Source organism: Pteropus medius, unplaced genomic scaffold (genome assembly GCF_902729225.1).
Source record: "Pteropus medius unplaced genomic scaffold, Ma_sr-lr_union100, whole genome shotgun sequence".
In the NCBI taxonomy this organism is placed as follows: domain Eukaryota; kingdom Metazoa; phylum Chordata; class Mammalia; order Chiroptera; family Pteropodidae; genus Pteropus; species Pteropus medius.
In genome coordinates, this window is record NW_024345861.1 from 3,937,801 (window position 1) to 3,959,793 (window position 21,993).

Sequence of the window (21,993 nt, forward strand, 5' to 3'; positions counted from 1 at the left end):
TACAATTGTTATAATGAGTTTTAAATCTGATAATGTTTGATAATTCACTGGCAATACTTCATGATGCCAGCTTTTTCAGGCAAGAACACTTACTTTCTCCTTCTTGGATACATTGATATGCTCTACTAGGAATGACTTAATACAAGGGATTAGATTATCTGCAATTTGACATAGTGGATATCTTTTCATTAAATGAATCAATATTTGATTAAAATAAGCTAGTCCCTGTTTTACAGGGGTGACAAATACTAGTAGAATATAGAATTCTGTTAATTTTTTTTTAAATGAAGCAAATGTTCTAGAGAGAGTTTTCTCTTTATATTATGTCCAAATACAATTGGGAGTGAATACATTGTCGTCTTTACCACTATTAATTTACTTTTCTGACCTTTTTCATGTTACTGCTCTTTCAGGATCAAATCATCAAATATGACTGCAGCAGGAAGCATATATTCTTTCCTGCAAAAAAATTTTTGTGTCTGTGCATCCTAGCACTACATAAAATCAACGTGGTGGTTTTTTTTTATCCCCAGCTGACTGTGTTAAATTGTCAGCGATTTTAATCGTAGTTCTTCCTAAGCCATGCCAAAAGAGCTATTTAATTTTTTACTTTTTCAGCCTCTACTTACCAATGTGTAAGCATGTAAAAAAAGCCTCCAAAGGAAACATTCATAAAGTATAGAATAAATTAAGTATAAGTATTTTGATCTCTAGACAATTTTATTTCCTAATAAAAATTTTATATATCATTTTTTTCCATTAGCTAATTAAAAAGTTATTATTAGTTTCAAGTAAAGTTACTATTAGTTTCAAGTAGACACTTATATAGTTTATAAAACAGTCCCCTTGATTGCTTTTTCTCTCCTCTGGCTCTAGACATTACATTAATGCTAACTGCATTGCCTATGCTGTGCTCTCCATCCCCATGACCATCTATCAACTACCAATTATGTACATCATTTTTTAAAGTGGGCTTTTGTCTGATAGATATAGAGCAAGGTTCCATAATGACTAGTACTAAGCAGAAGTAATATGAAAGTTGTAATCATCTATTTAATATTCAATTTTCTTAAGTTATTCAAAGTTTTACTTGTAGGACTTAACAGTTCTTATTAGCAGGTTCCAAGAACTATATTATATATTACATGAGTTATCAATGGATAATCCAGAGCTGAAAGTGTCTTCCTTCTCTTTTGTACAACCTCTACAACTTAAAAGGAGGCATAAACCACTCAGTATTAGCCTTTTAATATTTTTACCCTTGTCCATTTTTCTTGTGCCTAACATAATGTCTGACACATTGTAGGTACTCCCTAAAATATTGAATAAATAAAAATTTCTCTACCTGCTAAATCTAAGAATGGCAAAGCAGTGTATAGGCAGTTTAATGAAAATCTAATGAATGGGACTACATCAAACTAAAAATCTTTTGCTTAGCAAAAGAAACCGTAAACAAGGTAAAGAGACAACCATCTGAATGAGAAAACATGTTTGCAAGCAATGCCTCCGATAAGGGCCTACTATCCAAAATATACAAAGAACTCAAACAACTCAATAACAACAACAACAAAAAATCCAATCAAAAAATAGGCAGAGGACCTGAAGAGACACTTCTCCCTAGAGGACATACAAATGGCCAACAAATATTTGAAAAGACGCTCAACATCGCTAGCTATTAGGGAAATACAAATCAAAACCACAATGAGATATCATCTCACACCTGTTAGAATAGCTATAATCAACAGGACAAGTAATAACAAATGTTGGAGAGGATGCAGAGAAAAAGAAACCCTCATATACTGCTGGTGGGACTGCAAATTAGCACAACCGGTATATAAAACAGTATGGAGGTTCCTCAAAAAACTAAGAATTGATCTACCATATGATCCAGCAATCTCTCTACTAGGTGTTTACCCCAAAGACTTGAAAACCCACATCCTAAAAGACATTTGCACACCAATGTTCATAGCAGCATTATTCACAGTGGCCAGGACATGGAAGCAACTGAAGTATCCTACAATAGATGATTGGCTAAAGAAGCTATGGTACATATATACAATGAAATATTACTCAGCCATAAGAAGAGATGAAATACTGCCATTTGCAACAACATGGATAGACCTTGAGATTATCATGCTAAGTGAAATAAGCCAGACAGAAAGTTGAGAATCACATGATATCACTTATATGTGAGATATAAACCTAAAAACAACAAACAGAGACTCATGGACATGCACAATAGACTAGTGGTTACCAGAAGGTGGGCAGGAGGGAGTACCTAGCTGGGTTAAAGGGGTTCAAATATGTGGTGACAGAAAGAAATCTAACTATGGGTGGTGAACACACATTGTAATATATATATGCCTTACTGTTGAATTGTACATCTGAAACTTACTGGATTTTGTTAACCAATATCACCATAATAGAAATAAATAAATGAACAAAAAAAGTAAATAAAAAAAAAGAAAATCTAAATTTTTATAAGATCACCTAATTATAGTGACTGGATTTAGTACACTAAAAAGATTTGAATTATCAGAGAAATGCAAATCAAAACCACAATGAGATGTCACCTCATATCTGTTAGAAAAGCTATTATCAAAAAGACAAGAAATAACAAATTTTAGAGAGGATGTTGAGAAAAGGGAACCCTTGTGCACTGTTGTTTGGACAGAATAAACAAAACAAACAAAACAAATTGTGCAGCCACTATAGAGAATTGTATGGAGGTTCCTCAAAAATTAAAAATAGAACTAACACATGAACCAGCAATTCCACTTCTGAGTATTTACCCGAAGGAAATGAAATCATTCTCTGGAAAAGATATATGCACTCCCATGTTCATTGCAGCATTATTTACAATAGCCAAGACATGGAAACAACCTAAGTGTCCATCAATGGATGAATGGATAAAGAGAATGTGGGACACATACGCACGCACACACACACACAGAGGAATATTATTGAGCCATGTAAAAGAAGGACATACTGCAATTTGTGACAACCTCGAGGACCTATGCTAACTGAAATAAGTCAGGCAAAGAAAAATACTATGTGATCTTACTTATATATGGGATCTAAGAAAACCTGAACTCATAGAAATAGAGAACAGGTAGGTGGTCACCAGAGGAAGGGGTGGGAAATGGGGGAAATTAATGGAAGTGGTCAAAGGGTACAAACTTCTAGTTATAAGATAAATGAGTCCTGGGAATGTAATGTACAGCATGGTGAATATTCTATATCGTATTTTTGAAAGTTGCTAAGAAAGTAGATCTTAAAAATTCCCATCATAAGAAAAAAATTGTAACTGGTGGTGATGGATGTTAACTAAACTTATGTTGGTAATCATTTCACAACTATATATATATATATAATCTCAAATCATTATGTATACCTAAAACTAATATAATATTTATGTTAATTATATCACAACAAAAATATCTTTAAAACACTCTTAAAAAAAGATTTGACTACAAAGAATTCATAATAGGGGTTGTGACCACATTTATTGAAACATGAGGACATCTGATCTGACCATGGGACAGAATGCTTTAAGACGGGCTGTCCTAGAAAAATTTAGTATGTATACTATACTCACTAGAGCTATATAATATCACTTAACTAGTGAGTGACTTAAATGAATGAAAAAATTATTTTTAACTCACAGCTTTTCTAGAACATAACAACTGTATAAAGTAAGGTCCTACTTGTATTATGTTCTGATGTGACCCATTTAGGGTGGACCCGTGTAGGTGATACAAAATATGTGTCTTCCTTAGTCTGTGTCCCTATTATTCTCTCTTATTCTGTTCTTGCCAGGGAGGAGGTGAGGATGGGTATCTTGAAGCCACGAGAAAGCAAATATTCCTCTCGCCTTTTCCGTTTTTGGGAAGGGTCTTGACTCTATTTTGGCCCCTCGTTTTGATCATAGGAATCCCACAGCCATGGTACATACATGCTTTTACTATATCAGGAAGAAAAAATTTAAAGTTAGTTTCATACTTGAATCAATGCACCAAGGGAATAGTTACTTAAAAAAATACATTTGAAGGATCCTTTGTGTAACATGAATAACTTTCTCCTAATTTATCTGTTTTAATTCCTGCTTTTTAACAATATGATTTCTAGCTATAGGGGAACATGTATGAAAAATGTGTACTTTAAGCATGACTTTCTACCTTTAATATTCTTATCTTGATTTCATGAAAATGAGCAACTTAGGTAACCTAATTATTTTTAAAGATACTTTTGCAGGCAGGAAAATATTTCTGTTCAATATATGTATAGGTAACACACATTCTGTATTAGTGCCTAATTTGCTTGGATATACCAAAATTTATGAAACTTACTAATACAGAGTGATCACATAAATAATGTAAAATCTGATTTTCTGTTTCAGACTATCGGTCTTTCTTAGCTGTTTCCACTGCCCCCACCTTTTGTCTGACTCAGGTTCTTTTAATCTTGTAAATTGTTATGAGCATATTACAAATGAAATTCATTACAAAATTAACATTCCCCAACACTTGGGTCTTAAAATATCTTCTCAATAGATTTTTTATTTGGGAACTTAGATTTCAAAGGCAGCAGCATCACCCGTGGTTGTGTTTTAGCATCCCTGAAACACTTTTGAGGGAAGACCACTTGATCACAGGATGGCTGTAAATACATAAAGACCATACTGAGATGCTTTGAAAAGCCGACCTAAGGTTTCTACATGCCAGGGAACATTACCTTTAGTGGTGCATTCTTGGCTTCAGGGAATTCCCTTTCATCCAGCCTCATCCAGCGCTGTATGAACTGCTGAACCATAGGGTTTTCGTTGTTGACAATCTGGAATCCTGTAATGTTGGCTCCCCCATGCATGACTCTTTCTAGCAAAATATCGGTAAAACCCTAGAAAGAGAATAAGAGAATCATGATTGTGGAAGGTTGTGAGTTTTTACTTATCATAACTGATTTGAGTGCTAAAGAGGAAATGAAAGTTTTCTCCCTGAGATCACTCTATAACAATCAAGCAAACTCTGAACGCAATGTTTTATATCGATTCTAACTCAAAAACAGCAACAACAATCAACTCTGGTTATGGAATAATTATTAGGGCACTGTGTCTCTGAAACTGCAGTCATGATGGAGAAAACATGCATTTTCCATTTTAGTTCCTGAATCTTTATTTAGCATAGCTGCGGCAAGAACAAACATAGGTGTCAACTTCAAGCAAATGTTTTCATTTGTTACCTGTATTTTTAGTGTTTCTTCATGGAGTACAAATATGATGCTTCATGTAACTGGGAAATATTGAAAAGTTTGATCTTAACTATAGGAATAAAAACTTTTCTTCAACTTAACATGCCAAACACAGCAGATTGCTTCAGATTCTAATGAGTACTTTCAACATTTGTGACTTACAGAAGTGCCAAAGAGCGAAATTGATAGTTTGGTTGTATATGATGGCACATACCCCAGGATATGTCACACATGTGTCCATAAACAAGTCTTGACATTCACCTCATAGCATCCACCATTTTCTTTCTCTCTTGCTTTGGTTACGATTTGGCGTCTCTGCCATCCAAGCCTCCTGATAAACCTCCTTAGGTTCACACCAAGCCATCTCCACTGGTTCCACTGTGCATTGCTAACTTCTAGGACACCTCTTCCAGGAATTGTGCTATTTTTGTTGGATACCTGTATGTTCCCAGTTGCTGCTAATGTATTTGTGTCTTCAGTGGGCTGAAGCCAACATTTATATTCATAAAGAAATGGGGAGAATTCTTCCTCCCCTTCTTTGGATTCTCCTCTCCAACATTTTGTGTAAAATTTTCAAATATTCAGAAAAGTTGAAAGAATTGTATGGTGAATACCCATATACTTACTACTCGTATTTTACAATTAATATTTTTCTATCCATCCATCAATACATTTCATTTTTTGAATGTATTTCAAAGTGAGTTGCAGACATCATTTTACTTCACACTAAATGACTTTGGCGTATAGGTCATTAACTAGAGTTCGATGTTTGCAGTTTTTCCTTTCTTTCGTTCGTTTGTTTGTTCTTTCATTTGTTCTTTCACTCATTCTTTTGCTTGTTTTTTTCATTCTTTCTTTTTATTCATTCTTCTGTTCATTCTTTCATTCTTCATTCTTCTTTCTTTTTTCTTCCTTACTTCCATCTTTCTTGAGGTAAAATTTACATTCGACAAAATGCACAAATCTTTGTTTTTTTTCTTTTTCTGTCTTTTCAATTACAGTTGACATACAATATTATATTAGTTTCAGGTGTACAACATAGTGATTAGACATTTATATGACTTACAAAGTGATCACCCTAATAAGGCTAGTCCCCCTTGACACCATACATAGTTATTATAATATTACCGACTATATTCCCTATGCTGTACTTTATATCCTTGTGACTATTTTTAAATTTTTTTAATTTTTCAATTAAATATTTAATATAATTTTATATTAGTTCTAAGCATACAGCATAGTGGTTAGACATTTATATACTTTATGAAGTGATCCCCTGATTAGTCTAGTACCCATCTGGCACTATACATAGTTATTACAATGTTATCGACTATATTTCCTATGCTGTACTTTACATCCCATGACTATTTTTATAACTGGCAATTTGTACTTCTTAATCCCTTCACCTTTTTCATCAATCCCCTCAACCTCCTTTCTATTTGACAACCATCAATTTGTTCTCTGTATCTATGAGTTTGTTTCTATTTTGTTTGTTCATTTATTTTGTTTTTTAGATTCCACATATAAGTGAAATCATGTGGTATTTGTCTTCCTCTGACTTATTTCACTTAGCATAATATCCTCTAGTTTAATCCTTGTTGTTGTAAATGGCAAGATTTCATTTTTTTTTTATTGCTGAGTAATAGCCCATTGTATATATGTACATCTTTTTTATCCATTTGTCTGTTGGTGAACACTTTGGTTGTTTCCATATCTTGGCTATTGTAAATAACACTGCAGTGAACATAGGAGTGCATATATCTTTTAGAATTAGTGTTTTGGATTTCCTTGAGTAAATACCCAGAAGTGGAATTGCTGGGCCATATGGTAGTTCTATTTTTAATTTTTTGAGGGATCTCCATACTGTTTTCCATAGTGGCTGCACTAATTTGCAATCCTACCAACAGCGCATGAGGGTTCCCTTTTCTCCACATCCTCATCGACACTTGTTTGTTAATTTATTGATAATAGCCATTCTGACAGGTGTGAGGTAATATATCATTGTTGGAAATGCAAATTGAAACCAAATGAGCTGTCACCTCACACCTGTCTTAAATGCACCGCTCAATGAATTTTGACAAATGTATACCCCTTTATTATTCAAATCCTTATTTTCTAACATTTTCTTTTTTTGCATTATAAGTTTTTTCTTGAAGTATAACAATCATGTAGAAAAGTGTACCTATCTTTAAGTATATAACTTGATGAATTTTCAGAAACTGAACACATGAATGTAACTAATATTTAGAAGCCCCCCTCTTGTGTCTCTCCAGTCACTATCCATATCCCTGCTTATTAAAACATTTATATTTCTTTAACATTGGCAACAAGGTAGTCTTAGAAAACATTTTAGTGAACAGCTTTTTCAGTTATTATATTCTCCTTCCTTTTCCTTTTATAAGTGGGATATGAATCAGTGGAGACTGGCCAAAGAGCCAAATAGTTTGCATCACCGAGAATAATTCCTATTTTTAGAAAATTACAAAGTATTAAAAAAATTGACATACATTAACTTGTTAGGATCAGTTTTCTCCCCAAAGCCTCCTTTATGAAAGAATCGTAAGACTGTGTTTTCTCCCATTTGCTCCCCCTGCACTGTAATCTGCAGAGAGGCTTGCTTGTGTACAAAGCCTAGCAGAGGCTCCAGTGGGGGCTTAAGCCTAACTATTACCCAATTCCCCATTTCTACCATCTAAACATACATACAAATAAGGAGCTGAGGACAAAACTTTAACAAAGGGCTTTAATTAATTTATTGCATTAAACCATATTTATCAGTTAACAAGTATTACATAAGAACATTGACTAACTCTCCACCTCCATGCTGGCAGGGGTAGAGTGGGCTCTCTCATGCTCTCCCATGTCTTCAAAGCCTAGGCTGGAAAAGTAGAGCTCCCTTCCTTGAAATAAAGGAGTTGAGAATGCTTCTGCCACCATCCTGGTCCCCAAGGTCAATGGCCACAGTATGTACTAGAAAGTAGTATCTATTGTGTCCCTCACACTTCAATAAGCATCATACTCCTGTTTACCTAATTCTCAGAGCATGTTAAAATGGCAATGGAGAATTAATAAAAGGGAGGGAGAGAGAAAATATCTGAGAAATCTCACATCTTTCTTAAGGCATAAGAGCCATATGGTTACGCACCATACTACTCCTTTCCAGAAGGATTTTCTCTCATTGCCCTTTTCTTGGCAGAGATACTATAAGGAGGGGTCCAACTCAAATTTACCTCACCAGTCTCCTCCACTTACTCCTAGGAGGCTTCACTCTGCCATATAGGCCCCACATATTTCCACTTGGGTGTCTTCCTCTCCAATAAACATTGTAATTTGGAAATATCTTCATAAGCATACTCTGTACTCACCTCTCTACCACTCATCCACCATACCACTGAGGACCTAGAAGTTTCTCAATCAACCCATGTTTTATGACAAACACACCTGGGAATGAGTTCTAGCATACCTCAGACTGGATTCAGCCTGCCTGTCCTCGTGGGATGAAGTGCATACATAGCAGCACAAATCAAGCCAAATGAAGGTCACCTCAAACTGCTCTTCTAGCAAGTAAGACCTACAAAACACTAGCTCTTACGGACTTCCCTGAAAGCTTATCTGTCCATGTTGGCAGAAAGTAAGAACACAGCTGCATGGAAAAAATGGACAGAGCAGCAGAAGTATGGTAGAAAAAGAAAGGAGGTAATAGGTATTTAGAAGATGAAAGGAGAGATCTTGTTGCCAAAGGGCAAGAGTTGACTGGCTTATGCTGCTATTTCGCCTTGTAGCCCATTTGTATACATTTTGCTTGTTTGTAACATAATCATATTCTGTGGCTCGAATGTTGCCCTGGAGCCCAGCATTTAGATGTAGCAACCAGCAGCCCTCAAGATTGAGATAATCAAGTCTGGATTCTCCTCAAACCCTCTGAAAAACACTAATGCAGCAGAGCTGACCGGGATATATCAAGTACGTAAAAGAGGAAATGAGAAAAGCAGTGAATGGTAAACATGGGTATTTAAGAAAAGCTGTTCTGGCTTACAGGCTGAAGTTGGTTGACTCTTGATCATCCTATTTTTGATACTTTTTCAAAAAACATTTTTCTTTTTGTATCAAATATTGCTAAATCCCACAGTTCAGCTGTCCACTGACATTCTCCAAGATTGTACAAATTAAAATTGCTAGATTTCTCTTTTTGAATTGACAACATATCAACCTCAAATTTGGATAAAAATGCCAAATATCTTTAAACCCTCTATAAAAACACTAAGATAAAAGAAACGATCACCAAACAGATAAAACAGGTAAACAAATAAAAGGGTAAAGAACAGTAGAAAGAAGGAAGTTAAAAGAGAGTTGATGGCTGTGGAATAAAAATTGCCTGGCTCTTAGTCTCCTTTCCACTTCTGTTCTATTGTTTTAAAATATGTTGTTTTCTTTCACATATTGCTAGATATTATTGTAGGTGTGGACAAGCATAGTACATGACATTTTGAAAACTGAGGCCTAACTCTCCCCAAAGCCTCAGTAAGGGCACTAATTCAGCAGAGCTGATCACCAAACCTTCAATATGTAAGTGATGATATGAGAAATTGTTGCGGGGGCGGGGTGTAGATAAAGACGAGTGGTAGACAGGGTTGTATTAGGATAGAGGTTCTGGCTCTCTTTCTCCTCTTATTCTTTTATTTTAAATCATTATTCTTGCTCATAACCTCTTGCTAGATCTCCTTTTTGAGCTTTTCATCCACAGACCTTGAGTTTGGAAAATTGAGGACAAATTTCCTAAACTCTCTGTTATAACATGAACTGAACAGATCTGCCACCATAGATCCAGTAAGTAATAGGGAAAAGAACAAGGGAAGAGAGTGGTTGCATGGGGGTTTAGATGCTGGTTGTTCTAGGTCTACTTTTTTCTTTTTTTCTTTTATTGATCTTTACTTGAAGTTTGCCACCCAAAGCCTGTACTTTTGGGAATTTTGATCCCCTGTCCTACCTAAACCTTGTAAAAAATTCTTGTAACAGGATTGGCCATCCAGCACTGATCTCTAATGGAAGAAGGTTAAGGAATGTATAAATGGATGTTATATGAACATCCTAGCTAAATGATTAGTTTCCTACCTCCTGGCCATTTTCCCCCTCACATTGTGATCTACAAGCAGAACTTCCCAGTCTAGTTTTTTGTTTGTTTGTTTGTTTGAGAACTGAAGTATCTGGCCTATCTGAAGCCTTTATAAAATTGTTCATACAGATTTTACCACCCAAAGCCATTAGGTAAAAGTGGAAGATGAAAAGGGCTAGGGTAAGATGTTGAGACAGATACTTTAGGAGAGAGCTTCTGGCTAAAGAGAGAGGTCTCTTGCCTCCTAGTCCCCCATTTCAATCCTTCCCATGATCACCAGCACTTTGGAAGGGTCACCCACAATCTTCTATCTGGGGAATTAAGAGTTCCTAGTTGTCTAAAACTTCCATAAAAATCTAATGAAGTAGAATTAGGCTTTCAATACCCAAACCCAAAAGAGATGTGGTTGCAGGTGCAGGAAGTGATAGAGGAAGACATGCATCCTGTCTGTCTGCCTGCCAGCTGTTGTATTATTTTCCACTGCCAGCTACATTAGACTCCACCCCTGAAGCTGCCTCGTACTAATCAGTCTTTATCATGTGACCTTTTCCAGAAAATTCCATCCTTACTTTTCTCTGACAGAAACACCCATGGGTGGGACACAGTTACCTCACTGATGGTCTCTGACCACTCTCATGAGGCCTCTTTTTCTTAGGTATATTCTAACTACTCCCACTTAGGCTTCTTTCTGGCTCACAAACCAAGACTTCTCCCTTATCCTCTATCCTCTCATGCTGCTGTGAGTAGAAATAGTATAGTGATCAGACAGCAGTACATGTGAGTAGAGATGGATTTTTAAAATTATTTTCAGAAAATTCTTGTTTTTAGAAATAGTGTAAGTTTAATTACTTGATTTAACTGTGCGATTGGACAGTTTATAAGTTTTTACTTTTTAACTCATGCCCTTGGCTCAGAACTAAATTAACAATTGTTTTAAAGTTCTTTAAATCTTTTTTAGTTTGTTCTGACTTTTGTTTCAGGGTTTAAGTGCCTGACCCAAGCATTTCTTCCAATGGCAACTGCTCAGAAAAGGGCAACAAATCCATATACTTTTATTTAATACATGTATTTTAACATGTCTGACTCCAAAAGAAAATTTTATATTATGAATTCTACTTCCTCATCAAGCTTCATTTGCTTTAAAAATTATATATTTTAAAATGATATATTTTTACCAAAGATGAAATGTATTCCATAAAATTTCTTTGATATTTTTTTGTGATTCATTTTATTTAAGCAGGTTGCCGTTTTATAGCAACTGCTCTACTTCATCGCTGAATCATAGTAGTTCATTATTTACTTGAAAACTGGTTTCTTCTGGCATGCCCTATCTAACCAAAGATATTAGAATTTCTTCTTTTTTTGCCTTTTTTCCATTTTTAATTTTGAGTGTGGGGGTAGGTAGTCATGATTTCTCATATAGCTGGGATCTGAGAATCTACTTTTTCAAGAGGACACCATTTATCATACATAGTACATCAGTCAATGAGTTTGTTACATTTTCATGTTTTAGAGTCTGTAAAGCAAATTAATTCTTCATTTTTTTAAATTTTTAACTTGAATTCACTTTGGACGATACACCAGTGAGACTCTAGATCCCCTTTTCTAACTGCCTGCTGACAAATTAACTTCCATATTCTTAAAAAGAACATACCCCAAAACAAACTTATTATATTCTCTCAAATATCTTCTTCTTCCTGCATCCTTTCTTTAAATTAATGTCACTTTAAGCCTACCATGTTACTGGGTGCGGGGCTCAAGCACCTGTAATTTTATAAACTCATCAGGTGACTTTGAGGCACAAGTGGGTTTGAGAACCACTGCCCTAGATTATTGTCCTAGCTTCCTAGTTGGTGCTCTGAATTCTAATTATTTACTTCTCCAGTTTATTCTTAATGTAATAAATTTACCTTCATAAAATACAGGTTAGTGCATAATACTCTTTTCTGCAAATCATTGTAAGGATTCCTTACTTTCTACATACATATTAACAGCCAAAAATCTTTACTTGACCTTCAGAGATTTCCATTATTTGTTATCTTCTGCTTCCCTGGCCTCATCTATACATTTTATTCAACAGATCTCATGCTCTAACCACATCAGGCCCTTTTTAACCTTGGTTCCTTTGTCTAGAAAGAGTCTCCACTTAATCATTTACAGCTCTAGCTGTCTCTACTGAAACTTCATTTTTCCAGAATCATTTCATTTAGTAAAATCATGACTAAAAATATTGATATCAAATTCGTCTCTGTAATCTCTATCAGGTAGTAAGAGGGCCAATTTGTGCCCTTCTTTTGTGCCCCAATTATTACATAAGCTCTTGCACATTGTTGACTGCTTATGAGCTTTTGCCCTCTTTTATTATTGCATGCTTTGCAATGCCTTCTGTGTAATAAGTATGTGTGTATGCCATAACATCATTGCTAAATAACTCCAAGGTTCCAAATCCCTTGCCGTACTATGTAGGATATCTGTTGAGTCCATTTTATTTTTTTCATAGGAATTTTAATAATTAGAAGTGATGATTAGATACTCAATGATTTTTATGTGCTTAGACTAGACTTACCAAATTTTACTGCTGCTTACATTTCACCAATTCAGTTTGGTTACAGTGTTTTTTGTTTTGTTTTTGGCTAACTGCCTCTGTGCAACAATGGCAATACTTGTTGGAAATATGGATATAATTTCCAGAAATTATTCTTTTGAGAGGGAAACTACTCATTTGGATTTGTAAGTTCTGCTATATTTCATCAATTGTATCACCTCTTAATCATATCACATCTGTTTGAACCAATGCACTATTGCCTACATCTGAATGCAACCGTGTAGAACCAATCATGACCTCTGTGCTTAAGAAATTCATACAGGGTTTTGAAAGCTACCTTTGATTAACTCTCCAAGGCCATCTTTTACACAGACATTGGTTACACAACTGGCATCTAAACACAGATTGTCCCTGATCTGAGAATAGCCACACAACCCAGTCTTCCAACGATTCAGATGACTTTAGTATTATCCTGCCTCCCTTGATTTATACATACTACAATTCGATTTCTTTCTAGCAGAGTGGATAATTGAGAGTTGGAAATAAATATATTCAATGTTTGCTTTTAGTTCACTTATTTTTAATATATCATGTGGAGATTTCCTTCATATAATACTATTCTTAGGGTATGGTGTGTACAGAGAGGAAAACAGAGACAAGATAAGTTGGGTGGCTTTCAATGAGTTGATGGTAGATTATGGGTGAGTAATGGGAGAGGTGGCTTGCCTCTAGGAAAGATAAAAGCATTAGAATGGGGGTTGGAAGGCTGTCATGGACAAGTATCTATCTCAGTTTGGGTGAAGGCTGGCTCTGCCTTTAGTGCCATTTGAATTGTTCATTTGGGTGATGCTTTGAGAGAGAAATGAATAGTAATTGTGGTAACTCAAGTTATCAGGTTGCTAATGAGAGACACAAGTCTTTTTCTAGAAGCAGCTCCATCCTCCTGGGAAAGTGTAATATGTAGGGTTGAAGATTGCACCATATATATTAGCACTTGATTCCAGGTTGCTTGTATTGTTCACTCACTGTTTTATTCTCTAATCCAATCAACAAATATACTTTGAAACTGCCTAAGTGTGGTCTCTTGGTAAAATGGTGAGCCATATCAAACTTGGTTCCTGAGCTTACAGAACTTAAATCTAGCGGGAGTTGTTTGTATGAATATATAAATAATTATAAGTTGACGTAAGTGCGATAACTGTAAGTGACATAGTAGGAAAATTAGCTTCCGATCTCTTTTTTATATTAACAGCTATATTGAAATATAATTTAAATACTATAAGATCCATCCATTGACACTGGTTTTTAAAAACAAAAATGAAATCATGTCTCTTCCCTGGTTGAAATTCTTTATTGCTTTTCTTTTGCTGTTGGAAAAAGCTAAAATTCCTTAACCAGGCTAACTAAAGCTTTATATAATCAGAATATTGTCACTCACTCTTCTCTAGCCAAAACTGCCTTCTGATAGTTTAGAGACGGTGTCAAGATCTTTTCTGCCTCAGGACCTTGACACATGCTATTTTCATATAAATAGGTATTACCATTCAGATCACTATTTCAATGTCGCCTTTTCTGAAAGCCCTCTCTGGCCATGCCGAGCAGAGTTTTGACTCCCCACACTCTGCCTTTCCTTCATTCCCCGTCCCAGCACCTGTTCTATCACCATGCTAATTATCATAAACTATACAAGTTTGGTCCATCCAATACGAATATAAGGTTCTTAAAGACAATAACTTCTGTCTTCTTTGCAGTGAAGTTGACGAGGTATTAAGCACACAAGTGGTACAGAAAAATCATAACTTATTCTGAAGACCTTTAGAGCAGTATTATCCAATGTATATGTGGACTGCTGCTGGTCTGCTGTTATTTACTAGTCTGAGGTGATATAAGGAAAGAAATTGAGTTTATAAACCTTTATAGCAATTTGACAGGGTAATATTATGGCTGTTGAATCTAATACTAAAAATAGGCTTATATTTTTTATATCTTGTTTTGTTTATTTCATGTTTTTTAGTAATTTGTTTTTCTTATACTTTCATTGATTGGTCTGTGAAGATTTGAGGGGAAAAAACTGGCCCTTCTTTATAGGCAGTTTGATAAGTACTGTTTTAGAGAATATGTTCTGGGGGTCTGGTGGAAAAACAATTCTTTCAACTCATCTTGTTAGAATATTGAGTATGAATTGAACTTTCCATGTTAATTTCAGGCAGGTGAGAGAGATAAGAAAGGGGGAGAGGGAGGGCAGGAAAGGTGGGGGAGAGTGAGAGGGAGAAAGGGAGGGGAGAGGAAGAGAAAGAGAGAAAGAGATGGTTGACTATAACAAAGGTATTTTTGGACAAGAAGAATGAGTTTCAAAATTTGCTACTTTAAACTGACAAATATCTATAGTTTTCTAAATGCATGGTAGGAAGCTGGACCCCAGCCCAGGCTCTGCTCCTCTTTCCCTTGATTCTCTGCTATATCCTATTTCCATTTGGAGAAGAAAGTGAATCCACCAGAGAGGCTGTGTACCCAAGGGTGGTGACTGGGCTCCTGGCATTTGGGACCAGTGGGAGTACTTCCCTTCAAGCTCACTTCCTTTGCCTGTAAGGTCAGGCTCCAGCCCAGTGAGCTGTGTGTTTATACGCCATCTGCTGAGGTGTCAATGATTACAACACGTAGCTTTGAGCATTTAAATTTTTTTACTTAGAACATTAAAATGGATAAAACAAAGACAGAGAAAGAGTAGAGAACAAAACAGGAAGACCTGGAAGGAGAAGGTTGCAGAAGGGAACAGTAGTTATTGACAAGCAATACAGGGTGATCCAATCTCGTTCAAACTAAAAAATGGGTGTATGTTTTCTCTCTAAACAAAGTGGGCCCTTCTCTGTTTCAGGTACATCCCAAGATTTGATAAACTGCAGAGTTCACCTCTTCAATCTTAAGTTACTCCTGGCTGCCTCTTTTGGGTTCTAGTTTATGAATAATGTTTTTATTTTAGTAAAAATTTGAAAAACTTAGATGTAATCTAGTAACCCCCATCATTATTTCCTGGCATACTAATAATATGAATGAGGCAGACGGAGAGAGAAAGAGAGAAGAGAGAGCAAGAGAAACAAGGAGGATGAGAGAGAGCAGGGTGAAAGAGAGAGAGAGAGAGAGAGAGAGAGAGAAGAGAAAGAGAGGAGTGTGAAGATAGAGGGGGTGGAGGGAGAAAGAGAATGAATGAATACATGAGTGAATGTGGCAGGAGAGAAATGAATAATGGAGATATAATTGGCACCTGTTAAGATACATTTCATGATGGCCCTCTGGACAAGTTTCAAATCCAGATTCACAAAGCTGTCCTTGTTTTTTAAGCCTTTTTCTCTCTAATCACTTCACTCTCATAAATTTATAGTTTATACTTCATTCATATACATTTATGTCTTTGCAAATGTTCTTATGTGATTTTTGTGAGGCTGGCCTTCTGTCTCATTGAGATGCTTCAGTGGGTAACATGGGAAGAGCAAGGTGCTCTATTAAGAGTTTGATCAATCTGAAATGTAAACCTAGCTTGGCAATGGATTAGCTTTGAGACTTTGGGCAAGTCATGTATCTGTTCTGAGCCAATTTCCTGATCTCTAATGAAATTGGAGAGGTGAGTGGATAAGAATTCTCTCCTCATAGGAGTTCTGAGACAAACAAGAAGTTTAAAGAAAATAGCTAGCACAGCAGGGAGAAGTCTAAAACACTTTCTTCTCACCTTCTCTCCTAGCACAAAGGCCTGCTTGATTTTCTGCTCTTGTGGCTCTCTACCACTGGCAGCTGATGTTACCTTACTTGCAGGGTCAATAACTTTCCCCAATTCTGGGATCAGTCTCGATCTAGGCAGGGAAACTGTTGGGTGTTCTAAGGTAGAAGTTAACTGGTGTAGCACTGAATAAGTCCTACTATGGCTCACATTCTCTCCTGGGTACCTTAAATGCTTATAGTTTTTTTGGTATAATTTTTGAGGTTGGGTACCAAATACCTGTTGTTGGACTATCTCAACCCAGATCCAGTTCATTTTGTATCAACTTCTAGACTACTTTGATTGCTCCTTTAGGTTCTCAGCTCTGTCACAACTTAGTTTACAGATACTCATACCTCTTTTGGCTTTTACCCACCTGGGGTGATTTCAAGTCTGTCTTATGACTTTATGTCCCCAAGGATAACAGGGCTCTGGTTTTGCTCTCCCACTTATGTCCTCAATGTTCACCCAGTTGCAGTGAATATATTCTCACTCCTGGCCTTCCATGGTCCAAACTGACCCTCTACGAAGACAAAATGTAGAGCTGGAAGTGCTCTTGGAGTGTTTTCCAAATTTAAGTCATTAATGTACCATCTTTAGAGTTCTTTTTTTTTTAATTTTGCCATAGGTGATCATCTGAACTACCATTCAACTAATACTTTTCTTTACATCGACTAAGTTTTTTAGCCCAAATATCTACTTTAGCCTCATTCTGAGGAATGGTATCTGTAAAATCACAGATTTGATGGGGTAGTTATCTTTTCCAATACACAGTTAATATAAATTCAAAACTAATCAGTTTAAGAAGAAGTTTTTCTATGTACTACTTATCTCATGTACAAATAGCATGCTTTGTGAAATAGAAATCTGGTCTAACTCTCCATTTTACATATTAAGAAATAACTTCAGAGAGGTTTGGTTTATCACAAGGCTAGTTAGATGAATTCTTGGAATTTAAACCTGTCTCCTAGTTCCTGATCTAGTGCTTTTTTTCATTATTTCTAGGGTTACTATAGGGTTTTATATGCTATTATTCACATATATTTAAAAAATAGGTCACAATATATAACATGCCTGGGAACACAGTGTAAAGGATCCTGACCCAGGACCTTACCATGAAAGAAAGAGGTTGCTTGACTGATAAATTGTATAAATAATGGTTACCTCTGGTACTTGAGTAGAGAAATATTACCATTGTAGAGAGAGTCCTGAAGGAGGAAACAACAATTAATTATGGAACAACACCTAAGAAGAAATGATATCACCAACTAGTACAAAATTTATAAGAGACTCACTTGCTCTATTTGGATGTCCACTTCCAGCCTGACCAAATCACATCTTTGGCCCGTGCTCCTGTTGGGATCTTTTGTTTCTTCCAAGGACTTCAACAATTTAAAATTTTATGCAGCTTGTTGTTTACTTTGAAACTTACATCTGGAGATCTGAAAGGCCTTTGCTGAAGCATTCACGGACTATTGAAGTGTTCTCACATTACAATTGTTGTCAGGGAAGGTCCATGTAAAAGCATATAAAAGTCTTTGCCAGATAGAGCTCAGTAGCAAAGGGGACACTTGGGGCTCTGGTGCAGGTGATTCCAGAGAGCTTAGGTAAGCAGTGTGACTGTTTTTGATTTCACATTTGTAGAAGGAGGCAGTGGTTCTATGTTGTTATTACTCCAAGACATAGGTTGACTTCTTTAGTTTTCATCTAGCTGGCTCATCTTGAAAGGAATCATCTTCTTAGCTCCACTTACCCTTTTTTTGACCATCTAAATGACTTCTATATAGTTTTGGCTTGCTGTGTGTGGATGTGTGTGTCTTTGATGGAGAGGTTTGGGTTCCTTCAATCTGCTTTAAAAAAAATCTAGAAACCATGGTAGGGATAATATATCTCATTATTTTTATCAGAGATTAACAACAGGTATTATCTCTATTGCCCATATGCAATGTGATATAAAGTACAGGGACTTATGGAAACACATGGCTGTGTTCCAATAAAAGGGAAGTTACTAGAGAAAGAGAAGTGGTGGCGAGTCAAAGTATGGCGAATAAGTTCATATTTTCATTACCCAGACTGACATAACACTATACATTACATTCTTTTTCAAGGAATAGACTTTGCTTGCTCTTGTAGTAGGCAACCTCCAAAACTTTTATAATTCTGAGTTCCATGTTAGTTCTGTGTCAGTTCACCATTCTTTCTCCAAACTTCTCCTAGTGATTCTCTCTTGTAGTTTTATCACTCCTCGGGCTTATCTTTCTGTCATGTCTGCGTCTCAAAGTTGAAACCAGTGCTCACCTGAAGAGTTATTAGTAGGATTGGGGAGGCCCAGTTGGAATTCTAGAATGGGAAAGGTCTTTATAGATCATCTGGTCATCCTAGGCCAACTGAGACAGCCATTGGTGTGCATGGCTCAGATCTCCCTTTAAGATAGAATCTCCCTCCAGCAGTTGAGTTAGCTGATAGACTCCAACCTCAGGTTCCTTCGGGGTCTGCCTCAGCTTTCAAGTTGGAGGTGTGTGCTTCCTAGGCAGCTGCCAGCTAATGGCTGAGTAGTGTGTGTGTGTGTGGGGTGAGTACAGTGGGTTTCCATTTTGGGGCAGTGTAGGGTTCCTCTACGTGCAGCCTTTGCATTGGAGTTCCCAGGTATGCTGGGCAGGAGTTTCTCTGAGCTATACCACAGTCTGAAGTTCTTATTAAACTTTCTTCTTTTCCACCTGCTTCACTGATCTAAGACCTGTATTGTGCTCTGAAGCTCTCACTGCCTACTTGTTTCCCTCTCCCTTTTATTTTTCACAGGTATTATTCCCAATAAATGTCTTGCACTTCTAATTATATCTTACCATCTGTTTCCTAAGGACCCAACCGATGCATCAATAACCCCCACTTCCATCTGTGTTTTATAGCAAGGAAACTGAAATCCATAGAAGTGAAGTGAATTACCCAAGGTGCCATAGCTAGCTAGTAGCAAAGTCAGTATGACAATTCGAACTTTCTGACCCTCAGTTCAATGTTTCCTTTTCCAAACTTCAGTGTCCACATACCACCATGACCATGTATACAAAACAAACAAACAAAAAAACCGGATTTTGCTATATCTGTGTATCTGTCATGCTATTATTTATTTGACACATTTTATATATTAAAAATATTTGTTGTTAAATTTCTACTTTAATCTTGTATGAAGTAATATCCATAAAATTTGGATTTTGACATGCTAGTTCTGCATTTTTCTAATACATATTAAATGAATACATTACCATTATAACAAAAAAGTTTATGTGTGTACTAAAAGTTGTATCAAGTGCTGTTAGTGATGGGTGAATCCTAAGACTTATAAGGTAGGGGAAAAGGAAAAGGGAGAGGAAGGAAGGGAGGGAAAGAGAGAGGGAGGGTGGAAGGAAGGAAGGAAACTGAAATACTTATTGGTGAGGAACAAATGGTAAAAACCCATCAAAACCCATCAATAACTGCCTCAGGTGACATGCCAAGCTTGTTCTAAGCTCCAGTGAGTCAACAAACATCCTTTATTTATTGGTTGCTGAAAAAAATTGAATGTATTTAGATGTAAATTAAGAATAAAGATTTCTCCTCCTAAAAGATTTGATTCATTTATCTCCCAAATGGACTGTAGTGCTACATTTTGAGAAATTTATTGGAAAAGATACATACTATATTTCAAAGCAGTAGCTCTAATCTCCATCTTAGAAAGTGTTTTAGTGTACATACTTCCTAAGAAAAAGGTTTAAGAAACATTTCCTTTCTAATTAAAAAAATATTCACTATTAAAACAAAATAAGAATTTTTTCTTTTATTTAAGAAATCTAAGAATATAATTACAACAATCTTTCATCTTTGTTGCTATTTTGGTTTAAGACCTCTGTAATGATTATGATTCTATTGGGCTAATGAAACAAACTTGGGGTTAGAACTTATGTAATAATTTAATAGGTTCTTGGTATCACAGTGATAATTTAACATTCTTCTTTTATTCCATAAAAGAGATACCTTTGCCAAACAGATGTTACTGATTTAGAAACCATTTTGTTAATTCCTAAAACAATTGGCCTTTTAGGAAAAGAAGAGCTGTAAAATAACCTAAATGAAATACTAGTCTCTAAAATGTCACAAATTTTAAAGTCATGGGAAGTTTGAAGGTAAAGATTCAAGTTGTGTTTTATTATAAGTAGTAAGGTGGTTATATACTGTGTCAGGGTCATTTAATGGCCCATGTTTGAACCTATTTCTGAAATCTAGTTTGAAAATATTTAGTAGTGGTCTGCTTCAGGAAAGACAAATCCAGTACTGATGTGCATATACACTTGGATTAATTGGGAAAAGAGTCAGTTTCCTGTGCCCCCTGTCCCTTGTTTTACATTTTCGACCGAGGTAAAATGGTTTATATTTCAACTCCAAATCGAATCTAAGAATAATCAGTGAAAATCACATCAAATTATTATTTTTTTAAACGAGAAGAGAATATAATAAGCTTCACAGTTAAAACAGATACATCTTAATTAAAAATAAGGCCATTACATTCAAGTTTTGGTGTTTACTGACTCATTTCTCCAAGCATCTAGAGGACAAATTAGGTACTTCATGTATTTTGTTCTTGGACAATTATAGATGACACAAACTTAAATAGACTATATTGCCTTGGGAAACTTAAACACTGCTTGTTCTTACCAGGTTAGCGAGCATGTAGTGATAACCTCTCGAGTGTTTCCCTAGGATCACAACCTGCAGAAATAAGAAATAAGAAATAAGAAATATTACTAATCAAGAAAGATATTTTCAATTGCATAATCAATGGGATGGCTGGAACAAATTACTTTTAAATGATCAACAAAGTGTTAAGTTTTATACAGTAAAATCATAGTTAATTGGGCCAGCTTTCTTTTTTGTTGCATTTTAATTTCAGACAGAGAATACAGGAAGAATTGCTAATATCTAAGTTAAAAATGTCAACAAAAAGAGGGAAAAAATCTCTAAATTTCCAGGTCAGTAGCATCATCGTTACTTAAAATAGATGGCAAAAGCAATGAAGCTGATGCCCCGCCCATCAACTAGATTTCTGTACTTAGCTGTTGAGGTGGCCGATGGGGTGAACTTTGCATACAAATTAGAAAATAGAACGTGCAATACTTTTTTTGTTATTGTTATCTGGAATGTCTAGGGAATAAAACAGTCAAGGAATAGGGTTAATGGGATTTTCAGGTTAATTGAGGTTGCTTTTGCTTATTGAAAACTTTTCTAAAATTCTTGCCTTCCTTTTATCTGACTTAATTTGAAAGACTTGTGACCATCTGTACATATTTTAGTGCTAAATGTGATGCC

At 35.8% G+C, this 21,993-nt stretch overlaps 1 protein-coding gene across 2 annotated transcripts in view; it reads right to left on the reverse strand.

The window, feature by feature from the left end:
* The window catches only part of GRIA3 (glutamate ionotropic receptor AMPA type subunit 3), a 124,991-nt gene extending 103,595 nt beyond the window's left edge, over window positions 1–21,396 (reverse strand). For both annotated transcript variants that reach the window (XM_039874711.1, XM_039874712.1), the window contains exons 1-2: window positions 21,343–21,396; window positions 4,735–4,896 (exon numbers count right to left, since the gene is read on the reverse strand). In XM_039874711.1, the coding sequence (XP_039730645.1) occupies window positions 4,735–4,896; window positions 21,343–21,357 (177 nt within the window). In that variant the 5' untranslated portion in view covers window positions 21,358–21,396. The remainder of the gene's footprint in view (window positions 1–4,734; window positions 4,897–21,342) is intronic.
* Window positions 21,397–21,993: the final 597 nt, after the last annotated feature.